The sequence below is a fragment of the Lactuca saligna genome, chromosome 1 (genome assembly GCF_052625555.1).
Source record: "Lactuca saligna cultivar CGN05327 chromosome 1, ASM5262555v1, whole genome shotgun sequence".
Taxonomy (NCBI): domain Eukaryota; kingdom Viridiplantae; phylum Streptophyta; class Magnoliopsida; order Asterales; family Asteraceae; genus Lactuca; species Lactuca saligna.
The window spans coordinates 24,165,247-24,180,154 of NC_136417.1; the positions used below are offsets into that span (position 1 = coordinate 24,165,247).

The following is a 14,908-nucleotide window of genomic DNA, read 5'->3' on the forward strand; positions in this document are numbered from 1 at the left end:
TCCGATAGGTTGTAAACCTTAACTCGTGTGCTAGTGATGATTGATAAGGTTTATTTGATTTGTTCTTGAAACCTTTCAAGATCATTAAGACTCCCACTGAATCCTTGACATATAAGATTCTCTTGTCAATAACCATTTCTTGACAAAACACATATTCAAGAGTTAGTGTAGCTTCTATCAAAACACTTCATAAATTGGTCCTAGTTGGTCTTTGTCTTATCCAAGACATCACAACTTTCCACATTTGATGAAAGTTATAAACCTTTTAACACTTTTCACTCATTGTCACAATCTTAACTTTAAGACTTGTTATTGGAACGAAGTTATGATGGACTTCTTGATTTAACCATTTCTTCAATCCTTGATTCCTCTTCATAAACATACAATTGTACTAAGACTCACTTAGAGGATCAATTGAGATATGATTCTTAATCATTAAGATCTATCATAAAGCATAAAAGCTACTCTCCCTTCTTCTTAGAATGGAGAAACTTTTATTTTTTCTGCCTACTTGATTCTTCTTATTCGTTCTACTATTGATCTAAACCCTTTAATCAATTCAGAATTACACTTAATCTTGTAAGTATAATCATATTTACTAATCCTTTAGTAAATCATGACGAATATCTTTGTTACTCTTATGGTGAACTTGATCAACACACAACTTTGTGTACTCGATCTCCTCTTGACACTTTGTCAACGAATTTGTCTAATTTCCAAATATGAAATTTCTCATTCATCATGCAAGCAAGTTGCGTGATTCCAAATTTCAGTCCAATTGAAATTTGGGCGATGAGAAACTCTCCCTATTTGGTAAATTCTCGACATTTCCATAAATAACATAACTAAGAATCATATCCATTCGTTGTAGAAAAATGCAAACATCAATTTTCATAATGATTTCATTGCAAGGAAGTAAATAAATAAATAAATAAGTCAAACAAAATTTATTTTATTTATAAAAGCAGCGGAAAAATTTGTCCTTACAATGCAAAATCCATTGAAAACTATGTACAAAAGAAAATTTCTAATAACTCTATCATAACTTTCTAAGCTCAAAATCTAATCTTCAAGTCCATGCGATCGAGATCCATCTCTTGTGATTAGATTCATCTTGCTCTCTTATCAAGTTTCCTTTCTTTTCACCGATCCTACAAAAAACACTCAAATGCAATCTTATCACATCATGTATCAATGAATAGGAACTTAATGGAGTTATATAGTGGATTCTTACCTAAAGTAGAGCCATACGTTCTGACTCTCCCATCTCTTAGATCTCTTAGGTAATTAGGACAACTTCGTCTCCAATGTCCCTTCTCTTGGCAATAAAAGCAAATTGACTCTTTTGGAACAACACATGGAACTACTTCAGACATCGCCTTTCTCTTATGATCAAACTTTTCGATCATTGCATGTCTTTCATTGCCATTGTCTATATCCATAGAGGTCTTGAAGGCAGACTCACCAATCAACTTTGCTTTTCTATTGCGCCAAACCATTGCTGATTCAACAGCAATAAGCATGTAGATGAGATCCATAAGGGTCACGTCGTGGTTCATCATATAGTACTCTCTTACGAACTCACTATATGAGTTGGGAAGTGACTGAAGAACCCAATCAACAGCCATCTCTTCACCGACAACGGATCCCATCATTCTTAACCTATCAATGTGTGACTTCATCCCTAAGACGTGTGCACACACCGACTTTCCTTCTTTATGTTTACTTGCCAAAAGGGCTTGAGTGATATTGAACCTTTCAATTTTACAATCTTGTGGGTTAGGGAGAATAATTGGAGGAGGAGGAGGAAGTGAAGCATGATTTCTTGTTCCTCGATCGAATCGTGGAATATCATCTTCATGTGGAATGCTTGTTCCACGGGATTTGAGAAGACCATAGTTGTCGAACTTTGACATCTACAAAATGGGAGAAAAAACAAATTCAAGTTAGTTGATAGATTGAGTCCTTAGTAAATCACCCAAATGAAATACTAAGGCTAGGACCCAACACAATACGCTACAACCTAGAAAAGGGATGTCGTAATCTAGTTGCAGAATATTTGAAGGTAAGTGAATGACGATTCACTAATTTCCACCATGAATAACGAAAAAGAAATTTAAGTTTTAAATCTATGAAAACTCCTAGATCCTTTGATATTCATTGAACTTTCAATGGCATGTTTAAATCTCGATATGCCCCTCTTGTTTGTGACTGGGATGTCGAGGATCACAAAGCGGGTGTGAATAACCATGCAAACTTACATGGTGCCCTCACATGTTACAATCACCCATTCGATGTGCCGGTAAACCACACATGCTCCACCGAACTATGACAAACATTGAGTCACCCTTTACAACCTTTGCTTAGAACCATTTAGTGTGCCGGTAAACCACACACGCTCCACTAACGTCTTCGCAAGGGCACAAAGTGTAATTTCATGGAATTGCATCAATTCACTTTTGCCTAAGTAACTAAGATTGGAATTAAAAAAACATTTAGTTACTTTGTATTTCATTATACTTATAATGGAAGGTTTCGTCCTATCCTACCCGTTCGGCTAACGACCCTCCACTAGTCAAGAGTGCAGTGGGTAAGAGTGGATACCCATTCAATCGCCATTTTATAGGCAATTTCCTTAAACACCCCTTATAGACCAGCTTCGTGAATGAGGCCTACTAACGGTAAGACTGACTTTTACTCATACATATATATAATGTTAGACTTTTAATGTTATATATATAGGGTGCATTTTATACATATAAAATACTATGTGGTTAACTTTAACAATTACACTTTTAATTCAATTAAATGGTAAACCTAAACTTCTATGGATTTATTAAATCTCTTTTAATTATACACATTAATCAATTAATAAAACCATAAGGGAGTGATTTGAACTTTTCAAAACATTACTAGGGTTTTAGAATTTAACATTCCTAATCAACTTTTAAATTCCAAAACTTGAGGGCAAGTTTTGAAACATTTCAAAACATTAGGGTTAGAATTTAAATATACATCAAAATTAAACTTTTTAATCAAAATTTAAACTCCAAAACTTGAGGGCAAGTTTTGAAACCTTTTTCAAAACATTAGGGTTTTAACTATTTAAATTTCAAAACTTTAAAACTTTTGGGTTCAAATTTAAACTATAAAACCTAAAGGGGAAAATATGAAACTTTTCATAACAACAAGGATCAAATAACAAATAATTTTAAATTAACATTTAATCACATAATTATCCATATTTAATTTATTTAATGATTTCTTGCAAAACAATTTATCAATTTACTCAAAATAATTAATCAATTATCTTATAAGGAAACAATTATCTTATTAATTGATAAATATCTTCATTTAGATCAAAAATATAGTCAAATATATCATATAATCGGATTAATATTGATCTAACATGATAAGGTAACTATCCATATGCAAAAACAGCAAGAAATCCCGAGATAAGCATTATCTGACGAGTTGACTAGTCGAGTCAAGCCTGGAGTCGTCGAGTCACCCTGGACTCGGCGAGTTCAGCTATGGACTCGGCGAGTCCAGCCTCTAGAACACCAAAAAATCGAATTTTTTAGATATACAATGCATCAATACAATTGAAACCATCCTAGTCTCTGATACCACTGATGGGTTTTGGTCATAAGACATCCTATGTGCTTATACAAACCCTAAAGCTTGGATCTAGGTTTCTCTATTGTACATGCAAGTTATCCAAGACTATAAACCTTAATTCTAGCATACACATAATCATATTAACATGAGAAAAAGTTTATAGTGTTACCTTGATTGTTATGCAGCAATAACAATCCCAAATCTCCTTGTATTGACTTTGGAATGCTTAGAGTCACAAGTGTCACTCCTCTAATGGCTTACAAACACCAAGATCAAATGGAGAAGGTATAAAGAGAGATGAGAGAGGTTAGAATTCGTCCTTAGGACTTCTTGGGAACAAGTACACGAATTCTAAGGCCTTAGGTTCTTTATATAGGTGTAGAGATAGGGTTTCAGTCATTATCTTTATCTAGTTGCTTATCCATAAAGCAACCATAAGATAAGCCTTGAAAACCCTTATCCTTTATCCTTTGGACGATTTCAAGGAACCTTATCTCCTTGAATTCGTTCAACCCATATTTAGGATAACCATTACCATATTTTGTAACTACCACATAATTACAATTCAGCCCCTCTAGTTTAATTAATTACACTTGATCACAAAATTAATTCCTAATTAATTATTGACCAATATTAATTAAGCAAATATGATTTCTCCTTTAATATATTATTCTTATAACATATTAATAAATCATAATAACCTCTCTCTTTTTATTTATTTCTCCAATCAAGTTGCTTTGGTGAAGGCAACCCAAAAGGACCATGCACCATCGGGTCAAGTACATACCAAAATAGTTATGGACTTAGACACTAATCCAACAACAGCTACCATTAGGGCAGTTGTATGTGTGTGCTTATATTAGTGAGTGTGTGTGTGTTATTGGGATTTGTGTTGTAAATTGTAATCGTGATGGAATAATGAAAAGAAAACTCATAACCACCACTGTGAGGTGGTGGCTGTTGCCACCAGCCGCTGTGTTGGGTGACGGTGTGCTTTTGTGTGTGTTAGATTTCATTTGGGATGCTTGGAAAAAAATGGACTAGAACCATAACCACCACTGCAAGGTGGTGGCCTCCGCCATGTGCCACCGTTGACCACCACTACCCGAGGTGGTGGTAGGCGGTGCCCGACTAGAGAAAACCCTAATTGTCCTAATGAAACCCTAATGGGCCATAGGACTTAGCTTTTGGTCCTTATTAGATTGTGTCGGGTTGGAAACCCTAATTAGGGTTCGGAAAACCCTAATTTTGGAAATGTGTATTTTGGATTTATTGGGACCCGCGTTGGACCATTGGTTTTGGAATTTTGAACTATGCCCGACTAAGTTGGTCTAGTGAAGTAATGGACTTAATGTATTAAGTCCTTAATGGGTTAAGTAGGAGTACTTAACCCTAATCGTCATTTTATGTAAAAAAAAAAAAAAAAAAAAAAAAAAAAAAAAAAAAAAAAAACCTAACTGGGTTTGGCTTCTTATTGTGTCGTTTGTTGGACTAAGTTGATGTGGGCCTTTGTGGGCCAATTGGGAACATATTTATGGAATAAGGAAACTATTGAGCCTTAAGATAAGACCCATTAGAGAGGCTTGGGCCCAATTTGGAAAATTAGGCCATACGTGGGCTATCACTGGGCCTTGAGGCCTATTAGCTATTAGGACATCAGAATACCAAGTAGTTGGACTGGACTAAATGGTTAGGCGTTAAGATAAGCCCATGTAGAGGTTTGGGCCTAATTTGGAAAATTAGGCCATGTATTGGGCTTTGGTCCATAGTTTGACTTTTGGGCCTTGGACTGAATAAAGCTAAGTCAGGGGTAAAGTAGTCTTTTTACCCCAAGCATGGACTTATGGTTACGTATTGGAACCCAATTATTAATTTGGTGTCGTTTTAATGTTGACAGTTTGGGAACCTGTCCACCAGCAGCTAGAGTTTTATCCGCGGGACTTCATCAGTACGAGGTGAGTCTCATCATCATACCAATGGGTCGAAGGCACCAAGGTTGGCCCATTTTATGATATGCGGTACACTAGTTGAACTTTTATTATATGGCATGTTAGTTGGCTATGTGCTAAGAAGTATGCTAGTAGTATATGTTGTATGCTTGTATAAAACACCACGGGAAATCCCATGGAACCTAGATGTAAGACCATGTAGAGAGGCCATGGCTTTCCTATTAAATACCATGGGAGAGCCCATGGCATCCAGATGTACGACCATGTGGAGAGCCCATGGCTTTCCTATTAAAGACCATGGGAGAGCTCATGGCACTTAGGTGTAAGCCCATATGGGGAGCCCATGGCATCTTGGAATAAGACCTTGTGGATGAGCCCACGACATCCGTATATGTTTATATGCATGAAATATGTGATTGTTATGGTTTATGTAGCTTCTATAGCTAATATGAAATATGTGATTATGTGGATTGTATGGGTATGCTCTGGGGAACTCACTAAGCTTTGTGCTTACGGTTTATAGTTTTGGTTTCATATATCATCGATTTGGAAAGAAGGGCTCGAATTAATCGCAGTGTACACACCTATAATTTTCGCAATGAATGATTTTGGGATGAACTATGATAAATGTTTTACTTAATGATAGTTTGAAATGTTTGAAATAAATGGTATCAATGTTTTAGCTATATTAAAAATTAAATTTTTACCCTTGATTTTTGGGTCGAACACTTGGATTATATATATAGTATTCTAATCTTTAATCCATTGATAATTCTTCTCTCATGGTGAGATTATGAAATTTAGACTAGAACTTTACTTTGATTTGGGATTCCAACTTTATTGATTATGGAACTATGTTCCAAGCTTGAAATCTCACATGGAACATAACATGTTGTCTAGTTTTGGTATTCAAACATTCTTCGAGGAATCGGGAAGTAATACGCTTATTTGGTGTCATAATTAGTGTTCAAATGAATTATTATTGTGTTTAGGTATTAAGCTATATTTCAAGTTTAAAGCTTTCATACCTTTTCCTCATGAAAATGGTTTTGACATGTATTGGTATATGTAGAATCAAGTCAATTGGTCGTGTGAAGAATTAATTCACTTTTGGGGGTCGAGTTCACATTGATTTTTAAATGATTTTTTTTATGAAATCTAGATGTTTAGTGTTTAATCTAAGGAAAAGAACCATTTGGTGATCCTTTTTATGTTCTTTTGAAGTTTTATAAATTATGTTGGATGTCCTTAGGCCATTTGATTTTTTTTTTGAAGTTTTACTGGAAGTTGGTTGGATAAATGAAAAATAAAGCCCAAAATGTTGTTTGTTCCATTTTATGATTGTAATCCTTTGTGTTGATTCTAGATCAATCCTATGGTCCTTTTTGGCATCCTGAATTCACCTTAGATCATTTTTCGAGTATTTTAAGCTTAGAATGATAAGTTGACCTATATAAGGGTATTTTGGTCATCTGACACCTTGTTATAATACTAAGTGATTGACTTGGGAAAATTTGGAGTTGGAGGTGCCACAACTCGAGATTAGAAGAACTTTGGTGATTGTAAGCTTATAATTTTTTATGAGTACATTTACCACTTGTTCCAAAAATTAGCAACCTACTTGTGTTTTTTGTGCTATGTTATACATATGTAATTTATTTGGAAATATATGCTTCGTTTTCTCGTTATGATAGTTTATTATTTGAGGACGTCCTTTTGAACTAAGGATATGTTTTAAGAAATTTATTTATTTATTTTAATTATTTTATTTATTATTTTTTTAGGAGGGGGGGGGGGGGGCGTTGTTTAAACTTTCTCTTTAGTATTATGGATATAATTGCCCTTTTTTGTTTATATTGCAAGTTAGCAGAGCATACATCCCATACCGTATGTTTTTGGTGTTTTGAAACTATTTAAATTATACTTGATTGTTAGTTACTATAACATACATGTTTTAAATTTGTGTTTTGTAATGAATAAAATTGTGAAATACTATGTGAAATTGCGTGTTGAGTTCTAACAGATGGTTTTTACTAGAAATGAAGTAAAACTAAATCACTCAGAAAATATTGGAAGTCTTATGACATTCCAATTAAAAGCCAAATAGTAAAATTTAGCGAAAATACAAAATTTTAAATAAGTAAAATTTTATTATTTGATGTTGTAGAGAATCTCTTTAGAAGTGTTTAGGCGAAAACCTCGTCGAAATCCGAGTTATAACGAAGAAGTTATGATCAATCGAAGATCCGCGACAAAACCGGTACGGCACCGACTGACGTAAAAAGTGAGTTTTTGATAAACTATTTTTTTGCCTTAGTGATCTAAATGAAAGTCATAGTATTCGTTAAACCAAGAAGTTCGATAACAAGAACGCCAAAATCTGACTTCATATGAGGAAGTTATGATTTTTCGAAGTTTCAACTTAGCAGTAGATAGCTAAAAACTCAAATTATAGATTGAGCGATATTTGACCGATACATCCTAAACAAGAATCGAAGGTCTCGTCATTTGTAGTACCACGGTAAAAATTCTGACGAAAACGGATGTCGGATGAAGAAGTTATGAATTTTTAACGGATTTTCCTGTCCCGGTCTGTTAAAAATAATAATATTAAAAATAAATTCAAAATTATCCGACGAAGTCTAAACAAAAGTTGTAGAGCATAATTTTAGCTACGCGTGCATATAAAGAACGTCAAAAACGGAACTCGTATGCGAAAGTTATGGATTTTAGAAGTTCGGGGCTCAAAATCCGAGAAATCTCGCATGAATAGTGCAAGCGACGTCACCTCGCATGAAGCAGCAACGTATCCGAGACGTGGCCCAAGTCCGAGACTAGCGCGTTTCCTCTTCTGATTCGTCGGAGGCCGAGGTCCAGTAAGAACGAGACGTGTCTCGCATCGGTGGCCAATCCGACGCGAGCCACGTCCCGCCTACCAGCCTCGCATCTGATGTCGCGTCCGAGCCTTCGCGCCTGCCTCGTCACCCCTCCTGACCGAACCTCGTAGCTGCGACGTGGACTCTTCTCAGCCACAAGGACCGAACCATCGGCCCTATATAAAGGGAGGCTGCGAGCCTTCCCGGGTAACTTTGAAATTTTGACACTTTTTCACCCTAATTCCATATATTCACTATTTTGACTTTCCCCGAGGCCACGGTATCAATTTTAGCACCCGAAACACGTTCCGAAGCTCCAAAGAAGCCCGAAAATTTTATTTTTTCGGTTTTAAAGCCCTACTTTCACAGAGCCCGATTTTCAAATAAGCTCCCGGTTTTCAACATACAAAGCCATATTTAAAGCCGAAGTGCTGTCCAAATTACTATTTTAACCCCCCAGTTAATTTAAGGTGAGTTCAATATATAGGAACAATTGTATGTTATGTGTTATATGTGCTATGTGCTTTTCAGTGTTATTATTCCGGGTTATTTTCCCGTGTTATTTTATTCGCTATGTTTATAGCAAATGTAATACCTTTGACCATGTGATCAGTGAAAGGACTTAGATTCACATTGGTACTGGTACGTAGCCTCTGGCCATGTAGAGCATGTCTCCATAAGAGAATGACTTCTATTCTATGGCATTGGCAAATAGTTAGACATGACTATAAGTTTGAAATCTAACAAGATGTTAATCAGAAATTGCATGTCTTCTATGTCATTTGGGCCAAAGTTTTATTGATGTATATCTAACATTGAAAAGTATATATTTGAATAAAGTCTTTGATTGATATGAACGCTTGTCACATGATTTCACATATGTCTTGTTGTTCCTCTTTGCTTTTGCCATATTGAAGTATATATATGGCATAACGTTATATTGTATCTATTATTGAACTCACTAAACGTCACCGCTTACCCTATCAATGTTTAACAATTGCAAGTGATAAGTAACTAGTATGATCACGTACTGTTGAAAGATTTAGAATAGTTTGTAATAGTACTTTTGTACTTCAATTTATGTTTTTATAATTTACAATATCCTGGGTAGTTATGTAATATATAACACTTTGTAATAGTCGGTTTGTATCCAGTAGTTTGTAATCCCTTTATCAATGTAAAATATTGCTTTTATGAATATGCAAGTAGCATGTTTTGGAGTTATAATATTGTGAAGTATGAAAGTTTGGGTCTTTCAAAAATACGAAAGTTGGGGTCTTTCAGTTACCCATATGGGAATTATTTGTGCATTCATAAAATATTATTTTCAGAAATAGTTTTGATTGATATAAAGCAAAAATATTTATTTTGAGAAAAGAGATTTTTGGCATCCTACTTATTGCCTACATATATATCATGCTAGGATAGGATAGGTGTGACTTTGTGGTCCTGGGTACCTAGTTGGACAGTTGTTGTTGATTGTTGTTTATTATAAGTAGATTTCTAGATACTCCCCACGTTCACGAGTAGAGGCTCGCTACCCTCGTGTGGCCTAGGTTTGATGGCCCTTAGTGCCTGTTTTGTTATGGGTGTAAGGATGACTCAACAATTTACTTTGTTGTGCTTTCTTCACACCCGACCATCATTATTTTGTTTTCAGATGTGAGTGCAAAAGTTGGTTAATTGTCATGAGTTATTCACCTCTGACAATTGTTGTAAGTTGGACTTTGAGATTGACATGGGTTGGGTTACTTACATGTATTGTATTATCCATTTGGATTGTTCTTCTTGAATATATATATATATATATATATATATATATATATATATATATATATATATATATACACACACACACACACACACATATGTTTGTGTATGTGGATAAGTGTCAAGTTTTGTACACATGCTTATTGATCAGATGATCGTATCTTAGTGTTTTATAACTCATATGAGTATTATTTGGCTCTATATGATCATGCTCTGATTTTGATTATTGAGAAGCTTTTAATTGAGGTACATCTACCTCATATTGTTTATTCAATTGTGAAGTTTTATGAGATTTGTCATGACAATATACTTTGATTAATATAATAATTTACCTCCAAGTTGACTTTTGATGTTGATTTTGTTCATTTGAGATTGTATGGGTTTGTATATTGGTGTATGAACCACAATGTACATTCATATACCGTCCATAATATCTAGCCCTAGGATCATACTCACTAGGCTCCACATAGCTTAACCCACGTGTTGATAAATGGTTGCAGGTCAGTAGATATTATTATAAGCTAAAGAGACTTATAAGCTTTGGATATTTAGAAGGCATTTGGTTTGTAATATCTTCTTAAACCTATGTTTTGATATCTCGCATGATTGTTGTATAAAACCACTAAATGTTTTTGGAAAATTTTAAATGGGATCGTTATGCGTGTTTAAACTCTGTAAAGTATTTGAATTAAACTTTGAAAATCTTTTTCCCGCATAAACTTTGGAATTATTTTGATAGATTTTTTAAGGCTAATTAAAATAGACCCTTGCGAGGGGAGTTACACAGAGACACTCGCTCATCTTCTAAACTAGGTTGAAGACTCAACTTACGACATGGTATTCACTCGTACCACTGAACAAACAAAACAATCATATCACTAACTGTTACATGTACCCTAGATCTAGGTTTTACTAGTTATAGCAAGGCACTTTATAAAACTACAAGTAAGTACATACTAACATCTTGGCTGTACATACTAACATCTTAGCTTCTTGCTTGAGGTCTTATGGTTTCTAGTTGTTGCTGAGAATGAAGGATCCAAAGTAGAACTCCTCTAATGAAGTCAGACCACAAACTCTAAAAGCAAAAATAAAGAACCCTATAATAGAATTAGTCGAAATTCTCTAATCCTATGTGAGAGGTTAGAAATTTTATGTATGAGAGAGAGAGAGAGAGATGCCATTAATATTTTATCCATTATTAAGTTCTGGTACAAAAGCTACGACTTTATTAGTCCACGTTAGGTCACCAAATACGACTGACCATAATTTTCAACGCCGATAAAAATGCAACTACTTCCTACCAATAACTGTATCAACAATGGCACAACAATCAAAAACAACACCACTAAAAACGCACAAACAAAATAAATAAATAAAAAGTCTATAATCAAAGATCAAAACCCGTGATTTGCTACTTACATGGAAGTTTGTTTCTAGAATCATTTTCTAATGCCTTTTGAAAACACCCCACAGCTTCCCACCACCAATTGTTTCCTGTAATTTCTTAGCACCTTCAACCTCCATTGTTACAAGCTTCAGTAAATGCAACAATGCACCTGAATTCACCATCTGTTTGCAGCATTTCTTCGAATGGGTTAAGGACATTAGTATTGAAATAGGGTATTTCTTGTCGATATTTTTTATCGATGGATCTAAGAGATGAACCACATTAATTATCCCTTTCTGTTCCTTCCTGTAAATTCTCCTGTTTTCTGTATAAATCAAGATCGTTGATAACGCCTTTGCAGCAGCTTCGATTTCTTCCATAGCTTTCCCATCGAGCATTCTAATCAATGGTGGAATGAACCCTAATTCGCCTAATTCTTTTCGAGTTTTTGTGTTGTATCCCACCTTGTAAATTGCTTCAGCAGCATGAATTCTTACACCTAACACCCCACAATTTAACACAGTAATGAGCCGATTTAAGAAACCATTCGTGATAATGAGTTCCACCAGTCGTTGATCGGAAGCTAAGTTGCTTAAAAACTCAACTGCAACATCTAAGCTTCGAACAACAGGGGAAGAATCCCAAAAGCTTTTCAAACTATTGATTCCTCCTTTTCGAGCAATTAAAAGTTTCATATCATCGTCTTCTCTAACGAGATTGCTTAAACACGCAATTGAATGCTCTTGTGCTAGCGCAGTTCCTGAACTAGCGAGTGTTAGAAGTACAGAAATCGCATGTTCTTCCATGAAATCGTCTCTGGTGTCTGCGAAGGTGGTTAAATTCCGGAGTACGGCGGCGGCGAATGCTTGTGAACTCGGAGTACCCGACTGGCAAATATCTAATAACGATGAAATCCCACCTCTTGAAGCAATTGCTCTTGCGTTTTCTTTGGAAAGGGTTAATGCTTGAAGCGTAATGCACGATTTCTCTTTGGCCAATCCGCTACCTGATTCGAGAACTCGAATGAGATAATGGAGTAACAGCAAACCTTCCGCCATTAACCCGTGTTTGCTCGAATCAACTGTTGAAATCCTAGCAATAGCAGTCACCGTTTTTTCTCTAATTTCCATTGAAGATCCGGAATCCAGAAGACGCACAAGCACCGGAACTACTCCCTGCGCGACGGCGATCAGAACATTCTTATCGTCTTCTTGGATTAGCCTAAAGAGTGAATCGAGAGCTAACGTTTTAGAATCAACCGAACCGATCTGCAACCTGGTTACCAAATTCCTCGCCTCAATTCGTACGGATTCCCTCTTCGAAACCGACAAGGAAGAAACGACTCCGTCGTTGAGAACGCCGCTTCTGATTAAAACCCCCCAGTCTCTAATTTGGTTGTCGAGTTTTGCTGAGATGGAGTCGACTTCATTTTGGGTCTTAAGCTTGCCGCCAGGGACATTCGAGCTGTGGCAGGTGAGGGAGAGAGTCAAAGCGTCGGAGAGAGTCCGGAAGAGAGAACGGAGGAGGTCGACGGAGAGGCAGTTCGGAGGGAAGTCGGAAAGCTCAGAGAGTTGGACTTTGAGATCAGAAAGTTTTGTTTCCATGAGCAACCATTTCCCTTTGAAAGACTGAATGTTGTGGATTGAATCGAGTAGCGATTCAAGAACGTGCATGGTTTCAGCATCGACGGCGTCGTCTTCATTTTCCGGCAGCTTCATGCCGACTTTTGGAACGCTGCACTGGGAAAAGGGAGAGAGGGTCCGCGCGCGCGGGTATGAGCAAGTGGAAAGACGAAAGTAGGAATATACGGAATAATGTAGCGGAAGTGGAGTTGAAAAGACCCACGCGCAGGTGAGGCATGTTAAAATCACGCGCGCATAGAAACTAAGAAATAATTTTTTATTTTTTATATCTAATTTAGTTTAAGTCATATTTTACTGATGCTGAAAACGTTATCGGTCCTCAAGCCTTCCCTTTAATGTAAATATTATTTCTAATAAAAAATTAGTGCAATGTATCATTGTATTGTATGGATGAATGAGAGAGAGTTACACCCAAAATATCAACACAATGCCAAATGACACATCAAAGACAACATCTACGATGTCAAAGGCAATAACTGCAATAGCGACGGATAAATTTTAGCACTATTATGATCTCATGGAGACAACATTCTTGAATCGTGTCATCGACATATAGAACATTAAATAATTATAATCTTTATAACATGCTTATTTTTGAAATTTACCATTTTTCACCATGTAAAAACTTTATTGAAATATTTTTGGACGTTTTTTTTATTGATAACCATTTTAATATATATTTACAATCTTTATATAGCATACTTTTTTAATTACCTAACTTCAAATCATTACAATTTTATACGTATAAAATTGGTTGTATTGTACTTATACACACTATTTTAGTATGTATATGTTTTGTTATATAAATAAATAATTTAGCCGCGTGTGGAAAGTGACGAGCAATGTGTGGTTGTGTCACATGGGAAAAAAAAAGGGGGGGGATAATTCGTCTGTCATTGAAAAGTGAAAACAACTTACAAGAATTATACTCCATTATTATTTGTTTTTCTGCCAAAAGAGTCGCTTTAGAAAGGTTTGCTTTTCAGTTACAAGCAACCAGCTTATTCATCCTTTTTATGACTTCCATCTCTTTCTTTATTAAACTCAATAACTCGTTATGGTATAAATTTGTAATTCAAAGCGCATGAATAAAATGGTTTTAATTATTATTATTTTATTTTTATTTTTTTAACGGCAAGCAAGTTAAATATATTACCAAAAATAATACAATTTAAGCAAGGCGCTCAAGTCAAATACAACGGAAGTTTGAAGTAGTAGATATAGACCAAACCGGTCAATCTAAATTACAAAATTTGGACATAAGTTTTATCCAATTAAAGGTGTTCACACCATAGGCGGATTTACATTGGCTCCTAGGATCACCGGATGCCCCTAAAAAAAAATTTAGTAATGTTTCAAAAAAAAAATTTGTTTTACGTTAAGTTTATACCCCATAAAAATTAAGCTACCTTACAAAAATCAGGTTTTTTCTAAATGATCCAAAATAAAAACTAGCCTAAATTGTCCAAAAATTTTAAGCTCATGTCAACTAGTTTAAAGAAACAAAGAGGTGTAAGCCCAATTGGTTTAATGAAAAAAAAAATGGATGTATTGTGCCAATTACTAAACCATCGATCTACTTCCTTTTGTGACCGTCGACAGTTGACTCATGTTCTGTGATCATCGACTTCTTGCTGCCTACTCCCGAACCATCATGGC

The 14,908-nt window shown here is 35.4% G+C and overlaps 1 protein-coding gene across 1 annotated transcript; it reads right to left on the reverse strand.

Annotated features, from left to right (window-relative positions):
* Positions 1-11,565: 11,565 nt before the first annotated feature.
* Positions 11,566-13,400, reverse strand: LOC145029072 (uncharacterized). The gene has a single exon (XM_078977706.1). The coding sequence runs from the start codon at positions 13,322-13,324 to the stop codon at positions 11,666-11,668; it is 1,659 nt and encodes a 552-aa protein (XP_078833832.1). The 5' UTR covers positions 13,325-13,400; the 3' UTR covers positions 11,566-11,665.
* Between the last annotated feature and the right edge of the window lie 1,508 nt (positions 13,401-14,908).